The sequence below is a fragment of the Drepanopeziza brunnea genome, assembly GCF_022702325.1.
Source record: "Drepanopeziza brunnea f. sp. 'multigermtubi' strain 214-2 chromosome Unknown ctg10, whole genome shotgun sequence".
In the NCBI taxonomy this organism is placed as follows: domain Eukaryota; kingdom Fungi; phylum Ascomycota; class Leotiomycetes; order Helotiales; family Drepanopezizaceae; genus Drepanopeziza; species Drepanopeziza brunnea.
In genome coordinates, this window is record NW_027094073.1 from 2,243,197 (window position 1) to 2,258,970 (window position 15,774).

Below are 15,774 nucleotides of genomic sequence, written 5' to 3' on the forward strand. Positions count from 1 at the left end.
CGTACATATCCCGTTGCTTACTGGCTAGGTACTCGTGCGGTCAGTAAGTAATGTTGTTCCCATGTCGCGAATCATCCCAAGTAGAAAGTCAAACTTGCCAAATCTAGGCGCAGCCAACCATACAGAGCGTTGCGCTTCCTTTCCCCAGTTTAAAAAGATCAACGCATGGAAACATACTTGCTGGCCGCACAAGTACCGGTATCGTAGTGAACATCACTGGAGACGGCAACTGGGATGCTACTCAGGGGCACAGTATATGCGCAGGATATTTTTATTTATTCTCTTTTTTTAAATTTTTTTTTACATGAGACTCAACCTTAAATTACATACATCACTGTATCATCCTCATCATCATCCTCATCACTATCATCATCAGTCTACAGTCTAAAGGGCATGATTTCTGCGACTTCAAAGTCCGGGGTGCCTACATGACTACAAATTTATCGCCGTCCTAAATGCGATGTAGACCCGGCTGTACATAGACTTCAATTGCCATATACGTATACGGATACCTTTCATAAATAAAAAGGGGGAAGTTGGGGGTGGGAGGCATAAACGAACCAATCACAGTTCTCCTTCGCGGCAGGATTCAAACTAACCATACTTATATTTAACAACTAAGTTTTCAGGCATCGAATCAAGCATCAAGCTCGACTCTTCAGCCCGCATGGCACAGTGGTAATGCGTCTCACTCGTAAGTCAACACGATGAACACGCACATGAGAAGATCCGCGGTTCAATTCCGCGTGTGGGCAGGTACTTGTCTCTTTGTTTTTTTTGTCCAACACCGAGCGGATTAATGGAGCCCGGGGATGATGATGATGATGTTTGTTGTTTGGTTGGGTGGGTTGTGATTGTTGTCGGCTTTTCGGGTTATCGTTTTCCATGGTATTTTTTCGCCCAAGGCGATGCAATTGAATGAATAGAGGAAATATTCGGCGCTTCTTTTGATATGTATATATACTGGACTCGCGCTGAGAACAAACGTTCTTGGCATATACAAATCGCTAACAACTCGGAGATCCAATGACCTATCCTCGAACTCGGTTCACGTGATATTGATATATATGCGTGGCTCCAAACTTTCCATCTCATGAAGTTGATTGTCTGTGTCCACCTACCCACCTACCTACCTATGCTGTTCAAGAATCAGCTCCGAACAGAAAAGATGTCGGCAGTGTTTTTGATTACACCCGGGACATTGTAGAAACACACAACTCTGGTAACTCCTTCGGCATTCGCCTATCGAGCAATGTCCATACTCAACCGTCAGCTGCATCGCGACAACGTGGTTCATTACCAGCAGAGATGTTTTATTTCCAGCCTTAAGGCCAGTGAAATTCACTTCCCTGTCGATAATTAGTATACCTACACTCACGACTTCATTCGAGGGTCAATGGGGAGTTGCAATCCGCCGTAGCGGTTGGGCTGGAATTCTCGCTATCTACCGACTGCCCTTTACCCCATGTCCTGTGCCAAAAGTGTTTGGTGACATCTAGACCCCGAGACTTTCGATATGTAAGTTATCTGCTCTCTGCTCTCTGCTCATCAACCTAGTGACTGTCCCCCCGTGACAGCAATGACCAGACTTCCCTTCCTCGCAACCTTCAACAATCATTGCCATATTCCTCGCAATGATCGTACCGAGCCTCGTCCCGATTGCGTTGCTCCAGGCAGCCCAGCTTCGACAGTATGGTACTGACAGCCCACTCCGCCGTCTCCTTCGTCGTGGCGTCGACGACGGGTTGGATGGAGATATCTTCTTCCAGGAACCCCCGAATCTCCCGATTATCCAGTAACCAGCGGTGCGTCTGCGCAAAGCTTGGCCAGGCAATCTGATCAAAGTATCCCTCACTACGCCACATCTGGCCGGGTATCCGCTCACCAGCCGGAGCATCAATGTACATTGGTCGGTGCATGCGTCTGTTCTTGGCCGTGGGCTCGCTGACACTCAGGAACAACTTGAGATCGAACAGTCCTTGCATATAGTGCTTGGCGCGGCGGAGGGTAGTAGCAAGCTGGGCTTCGATAACTTCACGGGCTGCCTCAATCTGCTCAGCGGTATCGACAGTGTGCCCCTTCTTAAGGTCCCGTAGGTAAGAACATATGCGGTCCGTGTAGCTCGAGACCTTCACCTTCTCGGCCTCGACGTTGAAATCAAATGGTCCCTCCTCGTCTACAGCATCGGGGGAGGCGAAAAGTAGGAAGCCCTCGACGAAAGCGAAGCCAGGACGGAGACTGGCCTTGCCATTACCAATGCCTTCATTCTCAATAGGACCCTTGATGAAGTAACCGCCAAATCGAGCCTCGGCGTTGAGAATTGCTTGCTCCTTGGCGAAGCCAGCGACTTTCTCGCGCAGCTTTGCGATTAGGGCCGTACAATCTTCCAAATCTACCTCGGACGAGAAGCGCTTCAAGTAATTGTTGGGTTTGCCGGTCTCCTTGATTTCTAGGATAGTGCTGACTAATCCTGCGAAATCGATGCTGAAGTCAACATCAGAGTTGGGGCCTGACACTTCGAGGACTGGGTAGCCCCCGCCTTCGTTTCCGGTGGATGGGAGGGTTGATGCTGAAGAGGTTGAGCCCTGTTCACCAGCTTTGACATCGCTGTCTAAGAGATGACCTGGGACTGGGGCCCGAGTGCTGTCGTTCACGGCATACTGTAGTAGCCAATAGTCAGTATCCTCGTTGCGAGCGGCCACTGAGATTCAGCCCGAAGAGTACTTGGTCAGGTGAGATGCGGAGGGGACACGTACCAAGCCCGAATGATTCTTCATGCTGTTCTGCACAAACAGGGTGTCAGTCAGACTTTGCGCATTGGTGAAGCTGCATTTTAGCTGGATTTTCTTGTCCAGCAGGAAGTCGTCTTGAGAGACTACAGTGGCCTTCTTCTCAATACTGGCGGCAGCCTTGGCCCCCTCGATTTCTTCAATGTGTTCAAGCTTGAAAGAGCCATCTTGACCCAAGGTACCAGCGTTCTTCATGTTCAGATCGATCTCACCAAGAGGACCAAATGAATCAGCGGTAGCAGGAGGATTCGTGAACACCTCGCTCAATATGAGTGCCAGACTGGACTTGCCAGAGCTTGTACATCCTCCAATCGCGACCACGAAGGTTTTGTCCTTGGTAGGGTCGAACAGCTCGACGAAGGAGGACGGCCTATTGCTAATGATGCAAGAGACTTCGGACCGATGGGGTTCGGGAATAGCATTCTCGTGCACGAGGACGACGTTACTATCTGGGGAATTTGGTTGACCACGAGGGTTGTCAGTTGTGGAAAGAGAGGAGACTCGCTCAGATTGGGCCTCCATTTGAGAGCTCATCTTGTTTAGTTGTTTTTGTGACGAAGTTGGACTGCTGTTAGAATCGTATTGCTATCAAGAGTGTTGGTGGAGGAAGGGTTGCTGTTGGGGTGTTGTCATTGGGGTAGAGGGTAGAAGTATAGTCTCCCAATCAAGCGCGTCGCGCTTGTATTGAGGCAGACGCGCAAAGTGAATTTGAAGACGCTGGCGGCTTTCGGAAGCGGGTAACGCTTACCCTGATCTATCTGGTTCGCTGAGATATTTAGATATCATCATAGAACCAGAGAGAAGGATATATCTTTCAGGAAACCAGTAAAGTGAATTTGTAACCACAGGACTTATCCAGTATTCACTTTCATGGAAGTCCTACAAGACACCTCACACCCCCAAGACCAGATATGGGTTTTAAAGACTTTATAGACAAAGAAAAGTGAATATAATATCGCAAGCACCCTAAGCTCGTACCGAGCAGCTGATTGAGGCTCAATGAATAAGCAAACGCCCACACTTGAGAGAATCGGACACCCGATCTATTCCACAAGCGATGGAAACATGCCAGTGCAGCTTCTAGCTGTCAATCCGTCGTCATTTTGGTCGATGTTCTCTCCCGTTTTCTTCTTCCAAATGCTCTCACTATCCCTAGTGATTCCGAGCAGTCGTGAGTATAACTCATCAGACAGATTGACTGCCCAGTTAAGGCGTCATCTGAGAAATCTTTACGCAAATATTACGGGTGAATACTATTTTTACCATCAATGAATGGAATTCTAAGCAAGATTTTGACTTTGAAGAAAGATGTCAATGGGCGAGAGACCTCTAGCTTGTTAGGATCTTTATTTCCCTTATTTCTTTTCTCGTCCCATGATTTCCCTTATGCTCAGCTTGCACATATAAGAAGCTTGATCAACCTCTGCCTCTTCCAGAAGTTTGACAAGAACTAACAGCTTCAGATTCGCAGCATGGTGTAGTACGTTTGGCTTTTGGACGGAATGTTAGTGACTAACAGCTGGTGGAATTGCGCCAAGGAAAGGAGAAACTGGAAAAAGAGGAGAGAGAGAAAGAGCCTGAGAGCGGGCCTTTATTTTTCCAACTATCTCTAGGCTTCTCTGAAGTTCTGATTTACGGAGTGGGAGGAAGTATTTCTCAGCTGCAGTGCTTGTGGTATCGTATACATTGCTGTTGCTCTATACGATATTAGAATCTCAAGTGCCTTCAGACACAGCCAGGGCGCTAGCACTTGAAGATTCGCGGTCTCTCAATCCTTTTGAATACCTAACTTGATCGCGGACACAAATATTTCTATAGTAGTCAGTGGGTTGCCTCTTAACCTGCGGCCATGAAGAATGCGCGTTAGCTCGTCGCACTTCGCTATCTATTGAAAGTGAAAGGATTTGCTTTGCGCAGCTCCGTGGCATTCTTCTACTCTGCACATTCTTTTGGAGAATGCTTCGAAATATATACTATTATGAATTATTGTCCATGTAAACAATTGTCAATGACCCCTAGCCTGGCGAGAAGCCCGCATATTCATTCACCAATACCTATAAAAGGGCCTCGAGCTACATAAAGATCGCAGTACTTCGGAAGTGCTTTCACACTACTCAATCTTCAACCTAGCCTTAACGGAAATTCGAAGGTCTGCTCAAAAAGGTATCCACGTCCCTCAATTTACCAGAGGGTAGAGCACATGGGAGGAGTTAAATTTACCGTGGAATGGAGAAGATACGAGTGAAGAGAAAATGGTAACATCGACAATGGAAATATAACAGCAACAATATCACTAACATCCGTCTCGCTGTCAGTGCCTGGATGGTAGCAGTATATCATACTTGCTGCCAATTACAAACCTATTATAACAACTCCGAACTCTGGTGAGAGATACTTTTCAAGAGCAGGTAAAATCTCTGGGAATCCTAACCCCCATTATGTCAGGGAACAGTCTGTTGGTTTCCTTATCTACTACTAGTAGACGCATAAAATGTTCGGTTTCGGGAGTAAGAAGCGTATTGCCGACCTCATCCGTAGACGTAAATTTGATCCTGTCTTTGCAATACTTATTAATAAAGCTCTCCACGCGCCAGCCAGCATGATGTCCGTTTAGTATAAAAGACAGAACACATTCAATATCTGATAGACCAAATACGTATTCATCTTGGCTTTTTATCATAAATTCAACAATGCATATTATAGCTCTTCACGAGGCTTGTGCATTATCAATCACGGAATCTCCTGCAGTTGTGAGTTGTGAGTCGTCTAAATTCTAGAGCCAAGCCAATTTAGCGAGATACTTTCCTCCTACCTAGCGTGAAAAGCCCTGTAGCCAAATCTTTAGTAATTGGAGTTGACCTCGCAAATTTTTCGGGCCATGATATATTTTTTCATCGATAAGTTTGACAATGGTCTGAGAAGTGGCAGCAACTACTGCACTTATCAAAGCACCTTCAAGTATAAGTCTGGCAGTCAATAGAGGCCTGCAGTTAATGTACCTTCTTAGCGCCGGATCTTGGAGTCTTGGATGATAAACAAAATAAGCCACCGAACCCAAATACAGTGCCTCTGCCTACTTTGCATTGCCATTGTATTCCAAAGCTTGATTTATAGTAAAGGATACCAGTCTTATATACTTTTTCTCGCTTTCAACTTTTTCCCAGTCAAAGTCACTTCACTGCGTGCCTTCTTTCTTCTTTCAGTATCCAAGTCTTGGCGGGGGTTTTCGGCAGCTTATAAAAAAGTGACCAGTGCGAAACTCTAACTCGTGAAAGTACTGGAATCAACTGTGGGAGAGAGTTGAAGGAAGGTAACTGAGCATACCAGGTACATATATACGAAGAAGGTAATCAGTTTCGATTACTGATTTCAGTAAATTCGATTTCCTCAAAATATAATCTATCTATATGATACGATAAATTATAAAAGGTTGAACGTGTGACTGAAGCCAACTTTTGATAGCAGTGTATAACGTGACAGTAAGCGTGAAACATAAAATAAGCATTCTGCTTTGAATTAAGAGGCAGAATTCCTATACAGCATATGCTGTTTCTTGCTTCACAGTGCTTTCTTTCGAGCAGCGATGATCCAAGAACCCAAACCCTGTCGTCAGTTCCAGACGTGTATTTGCATCTCACTATGACGAACCGCGGATGCGTTTCGAAAATAACTCTCTAGCAGGTTTAAGTATCATCTACAAAGGCAACGATGAGCTTCTTTCTTGTTCCTGTAATTCTTCTCCTCGCGTTGGCATAGTCCTGTTTTCCGTAAAGGTATTTCTGGATCTTAGTCATCACTATTCCCAAGCAAGATTCATCTATCAATTCAAGCCAAGTCTTTCCATATCTTTGATAAGTATCACAGCCTCGATAAATAAAAAACTCTTCTTACTATTCTCGTATTTTCGATCAGAGAAAGCCTGTGGCAACGTTCGGCAAAATGAACAAGATCAGCTTTCCAGCTGTCCCGAAACCGTAGCCCGCGGATATATAGTTCGGACTAAGCTCTTACTCGGGGGACTAGACTACTAGTAAGCTGAGTAAACGCAGGACATGGTCCTGGAGAAACCCTTAGCGAGAAGAGAAAGTAAACAAGTTACAATGGCATAAGGCTGTGACAGCAGCATCCTTCTGCCATCTCCCCGCTAAATAATACCATCTTCAGGCTAGATATAGAAGAAAACAGCGTTTGATGCGCAAGCATTTTAAAATCTCGATAACGATAGGTGAAGGTAGGTAAGTAAACAAACAAGTACTAGGCGACTAACACTCACCCACACACTTGATCCCATAGAGCTTGGATGATCACGTATTAACTTCGCGGCTGAGAGAAACAGATTGAGCAAGTAAGCTGTTATATGTATACCTTTGGTTATCCCCGTCGAAACCCTGGCTTGCTAGTTTTGGATATCTCTTCACCCGCGTGGATTCAATTTCGAGGAATCCGAGCACGGACTTGACTCTACTTCACATCCTTGCTGAGGGGGATTATTAGGTCTACGAAGAAGACAATTCGGAGTCTGTAAATGCTTACGCGGGTGAATATTACAAGATTTGGAGGAGGTAGGATCCTAGTAAACACATCGGATGGTAATTGTTATGACAGTGTGTTTAGACAGCGTGGTTTATTGACCGGAAGGATAGTAAAAGCTACCATCTATACACACCAGGGGATTGAGTACGAAGGTGAAGAGGGCAGAGTGATCCACCGTACGTGAGGCATTGTACACGTTTCCAAATGTTTGCTCTTGCGTCAATCAATCACTCAAAAGTGCTTTATGTTCAACACATATGCATTACTTACTTAGCTAATTCCGCATCGAAAATAATTCTAAGTGTTCAGGCATCACACCTCAAACCTCCTCCTTAACCTTCTCATCCAACATCCTCGCCATCATTGTCTCCTCATCCTCTTCTTCAGCCTTCACACCAACCGAGGCCTCAACGTCCTCCCTAGTGATCATCCCCTTTCCCAGCCCCCACCTTTCAATCTCCCTCCTGGCCACCCTCTCCAAACTCCCCATCCCCACAACCAAGAACCCCAACTCCTCCCTCTCGCAATCAAACACCTCCCACCACTCCACCTCCGGCAGCCTGACCCCCTCCTCCCTACAGGCCAGGTAAACAGCCGCCGTCGCCAACGCACAGGGTTGATGCGTGAGATACAGCATCTGTGGGCTTAGCAGTGCTGTATTCAGCCACGCGATCGCCCTCTTCGCTACTCGTGACCCAGTTTTAGGGGAGGTGAAAATGTCGAGGGTTTGGAGGTAGGTGATGGCGAGAGAGTGCGGCAGCGCGACGTGTGTTGTGAAGCCGATCGCATTGAGGATCTGGCCTTCGATGAGCAGGAGGCGGGTGCGGTAGGTGATGTAGGCGGATTCGGAGAGGTAGTAGGAGGCAGGATCGTCCTTGGGCGGTGCTGACGTTGGTGAAGAGGAGAGGGGTGAAGAGGGCGAGAGTAAGAAGGCGTAGACGTTGGTTATGCTGCGCAAGGAGCGAGGTGAGGCGGAGATTTTGGCCGTCAAGTAGAGGGTTGCTGCTGAGACGTCCTGTGTCCATATCGTTAGCATCATATCTTCTATTTTAGCCTTGTTCTGGCTCCTAGGAAAGTTGAGGCGCTGGGGGGAACGTACACTGAACTCCCACTCCATCAACCTATCGACAGCCCAGTAGCGGAACAATAGAACGTTGGCCTGCGCAGTTATGTCTTGCGGCATGCGGAGGAGGATACCGGCTGCTTGTGTGAGGCGCGCAGTGTAGAAGCGGATGCTGTCCTGGATCTCGAGGGGGAGCGCGGAGGGATTAGAGGCCGATTGCGCGTAGAGCTGGGAAGTTGTTGCGAGCGGATTGGAGAGGTGCGACATCCTGCTTGTCGTATTTTAGTAGCATGGGCGAATTTGGGGATAGTTGAGGAGAATAGAGAGTTGGCGTGTTGATGGCCAAGATATTTTGCTGGAAAGCCTTGGGCGCAAGGCTGCTGCTATTACTGAGTAAGGACTGTACTTCGTCAGCCTTGTTGACTTCCACTTCCGAGAGAAGATACATTGGACACTTCAGGGGAGATTTCAAAGAAGTCCTCTGACAGACCAGGAGAGTTCAGAGCATAGTTTAAAATGTGTTTTTAAATTCTACTGCAGAGAGAGAATCTCCATGGGTATCGCCCAGTTTTCCCTATCATCTCGGTAGTCGTACAAAAAGTAGTAGATCCTTCCCATCTACAGCTTGCAGCATCAGCGCTGTAAAACTCCAGCAACACAAATCGTGTTATTTGGCCCTCAGCGACGTCCACCATAGTCCCGGCGGTCGTCCCGTCTATCATCTCTTCTATCGCCCCGTCTATAGTCTACACCCCATCTGTCGCCGCCTCTGCTACCACCACCCCCACCTCGGTACGAATCGTAGCCTCGACCACCACCTCTGAAAGGCGGCGGATAACTTCCTCTGGTCTGGAATCCACCGGCAGCGCCACCCCTTGGCCCAAAGCCACTGGGACCACGAAATCCAGGGGGAGGCCGGATGCCAGTGAACATCTCTGGACCCCGGTCGACAACAGTATCCTCCTCGAAAGTATATCGATTGAAGTCTCCTTGCAAAGGGCGCCCTGCAGCCCCATCCTTCGACAGTGCCTTGTCAATGCTATCTAGCCGCCTATTGGCAACGTTCTTCGAAACAGGTTGCCAGTACAGCACCGGCTTAGAAGTTGTGCGGTTGAACAGGGCATCCACTCTCTCTCTCCCAGTCGAAAACGCGGTAGCTTGGCCACGATTGCGCATGGGCGAGGTGGGTACGTTAAATCTTCGATCTGCATGAATTCCATGAGGGGAGGAGTGGGCTGCTGAAGGCTGGCGAGCAGACTGGCTTGGTCGGGGGATACTGCCGGCTTCTTGTAGTGTGGCTTTGACAACCTGGTGCTCATCCTTCTCGTAGACAACCTCCCATTTCTTGCCTCCGCGTCCTCCGCTCTGCTCCAGCTCGACCCATTGCTCTATGCTCTCAGCAGGAACGAAGTCAACCCACAGCGGCTTCCGGGTTTTCTCGTCAGGCCAGATGCGGTCGTGGAGCGCGGAGCGGACTCGTGCTGCGGCAGAGACTTTCTCGAAGGTAACGAACGCATGGGTACGGATGGGATCAATGTAGAAATCTGTGATCACTTGGGGATCATCGTCGTGACCGGGAGGAGCTGCGAGGCGCGACAAATGGGAGTGGAGTGAGGCTGGATTGAGGGGTCGCATGAAGTCACGGATGTAGAGCGCAGGAGTCGCAGGATGGGTGGCCGGGGCAACATATCGCTCCGGTTCGAGCTCCTCTGATTCCCGGATGTCGCCCATGGCTGCTGTTGTTGTTGCCGTCGTTGTGGCGAAGAGGTTTTTATATCGAGAGTCGCGACGCGAGGTTGAATGGTCGAGCGCACCTTCCGCCTCTGGGGAGTCTGCCATGTCAATGTCCATGTCCATTTCCACATTCCCACTTTGTTCGACTCCGACGTCGTGCTTCAATTCCTCCTTCGCATCTTCCTTCATATCCTCCGGCTTGTTATCTGCGGATCCGGACCCGGAGTCCAATCCTTCGGCTGCGAACTTCACGCCCTCTTCTTCCACCGCATGCTGCTCGACCAATCCGCCATCGCTATGCACAGAAGCAGCTTTAATCTCGTCGTCAGGTCGGAATCGCTTTCGTGCGGAGTCGGTCGCGGAAGGAGGGGGGCTTTGCGATCGTCGTTTGCGCTTCTTCTGATCTTCGTTTGCTTCCTTGGGCTCAACAGAGGGGAGGGCAGACGAATGGGCTTCGTGGCCGGGTGGCGACTTGCTCTCTGGTTCCTCCTGAGCCTGGGAGGTGTCTCCTGTCTCGTTTTTCGCCGGAGTCGAAGTCTCGACAACCTCTGGCTCCGTTTGAAGAGGAGCATCCGGAAGACCATCTGCAGAGGCAACTACAGGGGAGATGGTATCCGGGGATGTCGCAGGGCCAGAGCTGTTTTCCAAAGCCTGCAGCGTGGCCTCACTTTCAGAGGCTTCCTCGTTCTCTGCCTCTGCCAATCGAGCGACGAGCGCGGGTTTGAGACCAGTTTGAGACAGACCTCTCTGCTTGAGCTCAGCTCGCAGGTCAACGACCTTTAGTTTTTGCCAGTCAGTCATGATACTTTGGTCGTGGTGATGTTGGAGCCAATGTGCATTTTCCAATGAGCGTGGGTGGGTTATCGTCAGGCGGGAGGTGTGTCGCGCTGCTATTCAGATCCACGGGAGTTGGTTGTTCCTAAATCCCGACGCGTCACGTCAAGCATCTACCGATACGGTATACTATACTTCTTGCCTCGAATATGAGGCAGAATAAGAGATCCAGTCAGAAAGGGGATTTTCCCTCTACATTCATCAAATTGAGAGCGAAGCTACTCGCAACCCAAAGAAGAACTCTTACAAAGGGGCAAAGTGCGAAGCTTCCGAGGTTGAGATATTTTCAAATCGCCCGTCAGGTCCACCCATCAAGTCATATTCGCTCTCGAATCGGGAAGTAATAAACCGAACAATACCTACGCAGAAACTACAAGACATTACGGCCGCGCATTAGCAGTCAATATTGTATATATATCCGCTTGACGAAACACCATTCTCGGGCCATCAGATATTGCCGCCCAGAGCCCACGACTCGAGATCAACTTGCATGGGTAGGCACGTGGTAACCTTACTTCCTCGGCAAGCAGCGTGGCGAAAGGCCAAGCTGCATCCATCTTCTCGTCTATGTCAAGTGTCAAGGCTGCGGAGCTTCACCCAACAACAGCACAACATACACATACACATACACTACAAAATTTTGCATCATGTCTGGTTTAAGGATATTGGTGCCCGTAAAGAGGGTCATCGATTATGCGGTTTGTTTCCCAATCGTCCCAATTGGCAGAGCGTCGAAGCCCTGTGCCTCCTTCCTCCCAATCCACCTCCTCCAGCTCTAGATCTCCTCTCTTCCACCCAGCAGAACTCCCAACCATAGCGTTACTCGAGCTGACATCCGCACTTATAGGTCAAGCCCCGAGTAAACAAAGCCCAAACGGCCGTCGAGACGGCTGGCGTAAAACACAGTATGAACCCCTTCGACGAGCTCTCAATCGAGGAGTCGGTCCGTATCCGCGAGAAGAAGCGGTACGCGCATGGCGTGGACGACATCGTTGCATTCTCGTGCGGCCCGCCGAAAGCGCAAGACGTGCTGCGCACCGCGATGGCGATGGGGGCCGATCGGGGGATCCATGTTGAGGTCAAAGAGGGGGAAGAGCCTGAGCCTTTGGGGATTGCTAAGGTGCGTTTGTCCGTTGCAGGGGAACGGGGATGAGAATTGCGAAGAAATAAGGAGTGAGGGGGTGGATGGAGAGGTGGAACGTGGCAGGAAGTGGCGAGTTACAGAAGTCGGGCTGATTCTCTCAGATGCTCAAAGCCGTCGTCGACCGCGAGAAAATCAACCTTGTCTTTCTCGGCAAGCAATCCATCGACGATGACGCCGGCCAGACAGGACAGATGCTCGCTGGCCTCTTGGGATGGGGACAAGCGACGCAAGCGTCAAAAATCACATTCGAGGCTGACGGCAAGGGGATCATGGTGGAAAAGGAGGTAGATGGGGGTACGGAGACGGTTAAGGGGGTGCTGCCGATGGTGGTGACGAGCGACTTGCGGCTAAACGAGCCGCGGTATGCGAGTCTGCCGAATATCATGAAGGCGAAGAAGAAGAAGATTGAAAAAGTTACGAGTGGTGATTTGGGCGTTGATGTGGGAAGGAGGTTGAAGACGATTAAGGTTATTGGTAGGTTTGAGGCTCTCTTTCGGCAAGTTCTGGATGTGGTGGCAGTGGCAGTGGCGTGGAATTGTGGGGGATGTGGAGGAAGAGGGGCCTTTTGCTAACGAACGTAAACAGAACCTCCGCCAAGACAAGGAGGTGGCAAAGTTGAGGACGTTGATGGTATGATTGCGAAGCTCAAGGAACTAGGCGCCCTATAGGCGTTGTACCGTATGGAAGAGGGCGTTTGCGCACGATTAAGGGCAGGGTGAATGCATCGGCTGGAACAAGTCTTCTCCCGTCGGGCAAAGCAGAACGAACATGCCTTGTTGGGGTCTGCCGAGGTCAGAACCAACGGCCTTGGTTGAACTAACAGGTATGGCAGCAGCTCGTGCAGCAACAGGACGTACTACGTTTGGACCATGGCTGGGTGGAATTGGAGTGCCAAGTTTCATCTCACAAGCATCTGTGGATATACAGCTTTGACTTCGCGGATTGCCGGTCGAATACAAAGCTGTGTATGCTGCCATGGCTCATTGTACATCATTGGTTCTTTGGTTTTGGCTGAGCACAGAGTAGTAGTCCGGTATGGTGTTGATATACGGATATTAGATTGCAACAACGGAGTCGCAATGACTATTGTCTGTCATCCATCTCTGCGACTCCCTAGACGTCCGTCCTGCCAATAATCAGTTAATCACACCCCCCTGAATTCAAGGTCACCGAGTCATCCCAGGCACGAGAAGTCTCTCCAGCATGCTCCGTACTCCGTACTCCGTACATGAGCCGATTAAAAGCACACCAGGCGTGGATGCATCATTATAATCTTTTCTTTGTGCCCGTCTTTATTCTCCAGCACGTGAGTCGGATTCGCTAGAGACACGCCGGCTAATCTCCTCCGCCATTGACTCTGCCAACCCAACCCAAGCCAGAGTAAAAATTCTTCATCTTCCACCAACCCTCTCCACTTTCGAGCAAATCCTATCCGCTGCATTGGCAACCAATTCACTTCTCCATCTCCGTCTCCATCTCCATCTCCATCTCCATCTCCATCTCCATCTCCAACCTTGAACAAACACACCAAGCCCTCAACCTCTCCCAACAGCAGCAGAACGTTGCGCGTATGACTGGGCGCCCGTCAGTCTTCACGTCTCAGGTACGTGATATTCTTTTCTCTTCCCCGTCCTACAAGCATAGGTCGGTGGTAGCCCGGTCTGGAACACCCCCCACAAGCCAACCCAGTCCAGAGAGAGATGCCCATGATTTCCTCTCTCCCTCTCGTATCCTGGCATCAGCTTTTCAATTTTCTACTTCTTGCCTCGTGCTGACTAGCTTTGCTATTCAGGATTATATCTCAGGTCCGCCTCAAAACTTCATTCCATGCCCCTTCCCGATCCTCTTCGCTCACCGCCAACTAACCCAACTCAACCCCATCCCGCAGATCACATCTGGAAAGCTTCGGTGAACTGAGCAGACCACAAACTTCTTGCAAACCACAAACCTTCGGCACACCAGCCGATACCACCTCCCAATTCACCTACCTACCTTCCAACACACACATTTACGAACAAACATGCTTGCCCGCTTCATGAGACCCGCGGCCTTGAAGCCGGCGGCCGGGATCCAACGTCTGGCCCAACAGGTCCGGTTTATGGCTACGGTCGAGGGAAGTGCTGGCCGTGCTATGCCGGTCACTCGCCCAAGAGCGACGCCCATCTCGCACGACCGAGCAACCTTCACAGTCAGGGTACGAATTTGTTGACAGCTATGAGGTAGTAACTGGCTGATTTTTCTTCTTTTCAGGATGGTCCCGTTTTCCACGGCAAGTCCTTCGGCGCCAAGTCCAACATCTCAGGCGAAGCCGTCTTCACCACCTCTCTCGTGGGCTACCCCGAATCTATGACCGACCCCTCCTACCGTGGCCAGATCCTCGTCTTCACTCAGCCACTGATCGGCAATTATGGCGTTCCCTCCTCTGCACGCGACGAGCACGGCTTGCTCAAGTACTTCGAGTCCCCCAACATACAGTGCGTCGGTATCGTCGTGGCCGATTACGCCGAGAGGTATTCGCACTGGACTGCCGTCGAGAGCTTAAGCGAGTGGTGTGCCCGCGAAGGCGTACCTGCCATTTCTGGCGTTGACACCCGTGCCATCGTCACCCACTTGCGCGACGTCGGATCGTCGCTCGCCAGGATCACGATTGGCGAAGAGTATGACGCTGACCAGGACGAAGCCTTCATTGATCCCGAGCAGATCAACTTGGTGAAGAAGGTCAGCACCAAGGCCCCCTTCCACGTGTCGTCTCACAGCGGCGATATGCACGTTGCAGTCATCGATTGCGGTGTTAAAGAGAACATCCTCCGTTCGCTCGTGAACCGCGGAGCCAGTGTTACGGTCTTCCCATACGATTACCCTATCCATAAGGTTGCTCATCACTTCGATGGAGTGTTCATATCTAACGGCCCCGGTGATCCTACCCATTGCCAAGAGACAGTCTACCACTTGAGCCGCCTAATGGAGACCAGCCAAGTCCCTATCTTTGGTATCTGTCTCGGTCACCAATTGTTGGCACTTGCGGCTGGAGGCAGAACTATCAAGCTGAAGTACGGAAACCGTGCTCATAACATCCCCGCGCTGGACTTGACGACCGGCCAATGCCACATCACGAGTCAGAACCATGGGTATGCTGTCGACACGCCGACTTTGCCCGCAGAGTTTAAAGAGTACTTTGTTAACTTGAACGACGGCTCTAACGAGGGTATGCATCCACCTCCATCCTCATAATCAATCACTAATGTACCTGCGCAGGCATGATCCACAAAACTCGCCCCATCTTCTCCACCCAATTCCACCCAGAAGCCAAGGGTGGCCCCATGGACTCCTCCTACCTCTTCGACATGTACATCGAGAACGTTCAGCGCTACAAGAACAACCAGGCCGTGTATCCCGCCGCCGGCAAGGACAACCGTCCAAGCCCGCTACTGGTAGATATCCTGGCGAAGGAGCGCGTGGGTGTGCAGCCGGCGCAGCCAGCGGAGAATCTGGCGCAGGCGAAGGCGAGCATGGTTGCCGCCGCTGCTTAAATGGAACGAAACTGGGGATGGGGAGGCGGAGAACGGCAAGGGCGAAACGAAAGGAACAATTGGACCTGAGAGGCGTTTGGCGGGCTGCTTCTTTTTGCAATGGAATTTTTAAAGGTGCTCTTGAAAAAGGGGAAACGGCGGGATGGT

The 15,774-nt window shown here is 50.1% G+C and overlaps 5 protein-coding genes across 5 annotated transcripts; 2 read left to right on the forward strand and 3 right to left on the reverse strand.

Annotated features, from left to right (window-relative positions):
- Nucleotides 1-1,607: 1,607 nt before the first annotated feature.
- On the reverse strand, nt 1,608-3,323 carry L3040_006278 (uncharacterized protein; the record flags this gene model as incomplete). Its single annotated transcript, XM_007293074.1, has 2 exons — nt 1,608-2,660; nt 2,757-3,323. 2 exons carry the CDS (start codon nt 3,321-3,323, stop codon nt 1,608-1,610), a joined length of 1,620 nt encoding a protein of 539 aa, XP_007293136.1.
- Nucleotides 3,324-7,641: 4,318 nt separating this feature from the next.
- Nucleotides 7,642-8,652, reverse strand: L3040_006279 (uncharacterized protein; the record flags this gene model as incomplete). The annotated part of the gene is made up of 2 exons (XM_007293075.1): nt 7,642-8,337; nt 8,422-8,652. 2 exons carry the CDS (start codon nt 8,650-8,652, stop codon nt 7,642-7,644), a joined length of 927 nt encoding a protein of 308 aa, XP_007293137.1.
- A 411-nt stretch (nt 8,653-9,063) lies between these two features.
- L3040_006280 (uncharacterized protein) lies at nt 9,064-10,920 on the reverse strand (the record flags this gene model as incomplete). The annotated part of the gene is made up of 1 exon (XM_007293076.1): nt 9,064-10,920. One exon carries the CDS (start codon nt 10,918-10,920, stop codon nt 9,064-9,066), a length of 1,857 nt encoding a protein of 618 aa, XP_007293138.1.
- A 680-nt stretch (nt 10,921-11,600) lies between these two features.
- Nucleotides 11,601-12,765, forward strand: L3040_006281 (uncharacterized protein; the record flags this gene model as incomplete). The annotated part of the gene is made up of 4 exons (XM_007293077.1): nt 11,601-11,651; nt 11,801-12,073; nt 12,199-12,571; nt 12,683-12,765. 4 exons carry the CDS (start codon nt 11,601-11,603, stop codon nt 12,763-12,765), a joined length of 780 nt encoding a protein of 259 aa, XP_007293139.1.
- A 1,352-nt stretch (nt 12,766-14,117) lies between these two features.
- L3040_006282 (uncharacterized protein) lies at nt 14,118-15,627 on the forward strand (the record flags this gene model as incomplete). The annotated part of the gene is made up of 3 exons (XM_007293078.1): nt 14,118-14,291; nt 14,348-15,302; nt 15,353-15,627. 3 exons carry the CDS (start codon nt 14,118-14,120, stop codon nt 15,625-15,627), a joined length of 1,404 nt encoding a protein of 467 aa, XP_007293140.1.
- Nucleotides 15,628-15,774: the final 147 nt, after the last annotated feature.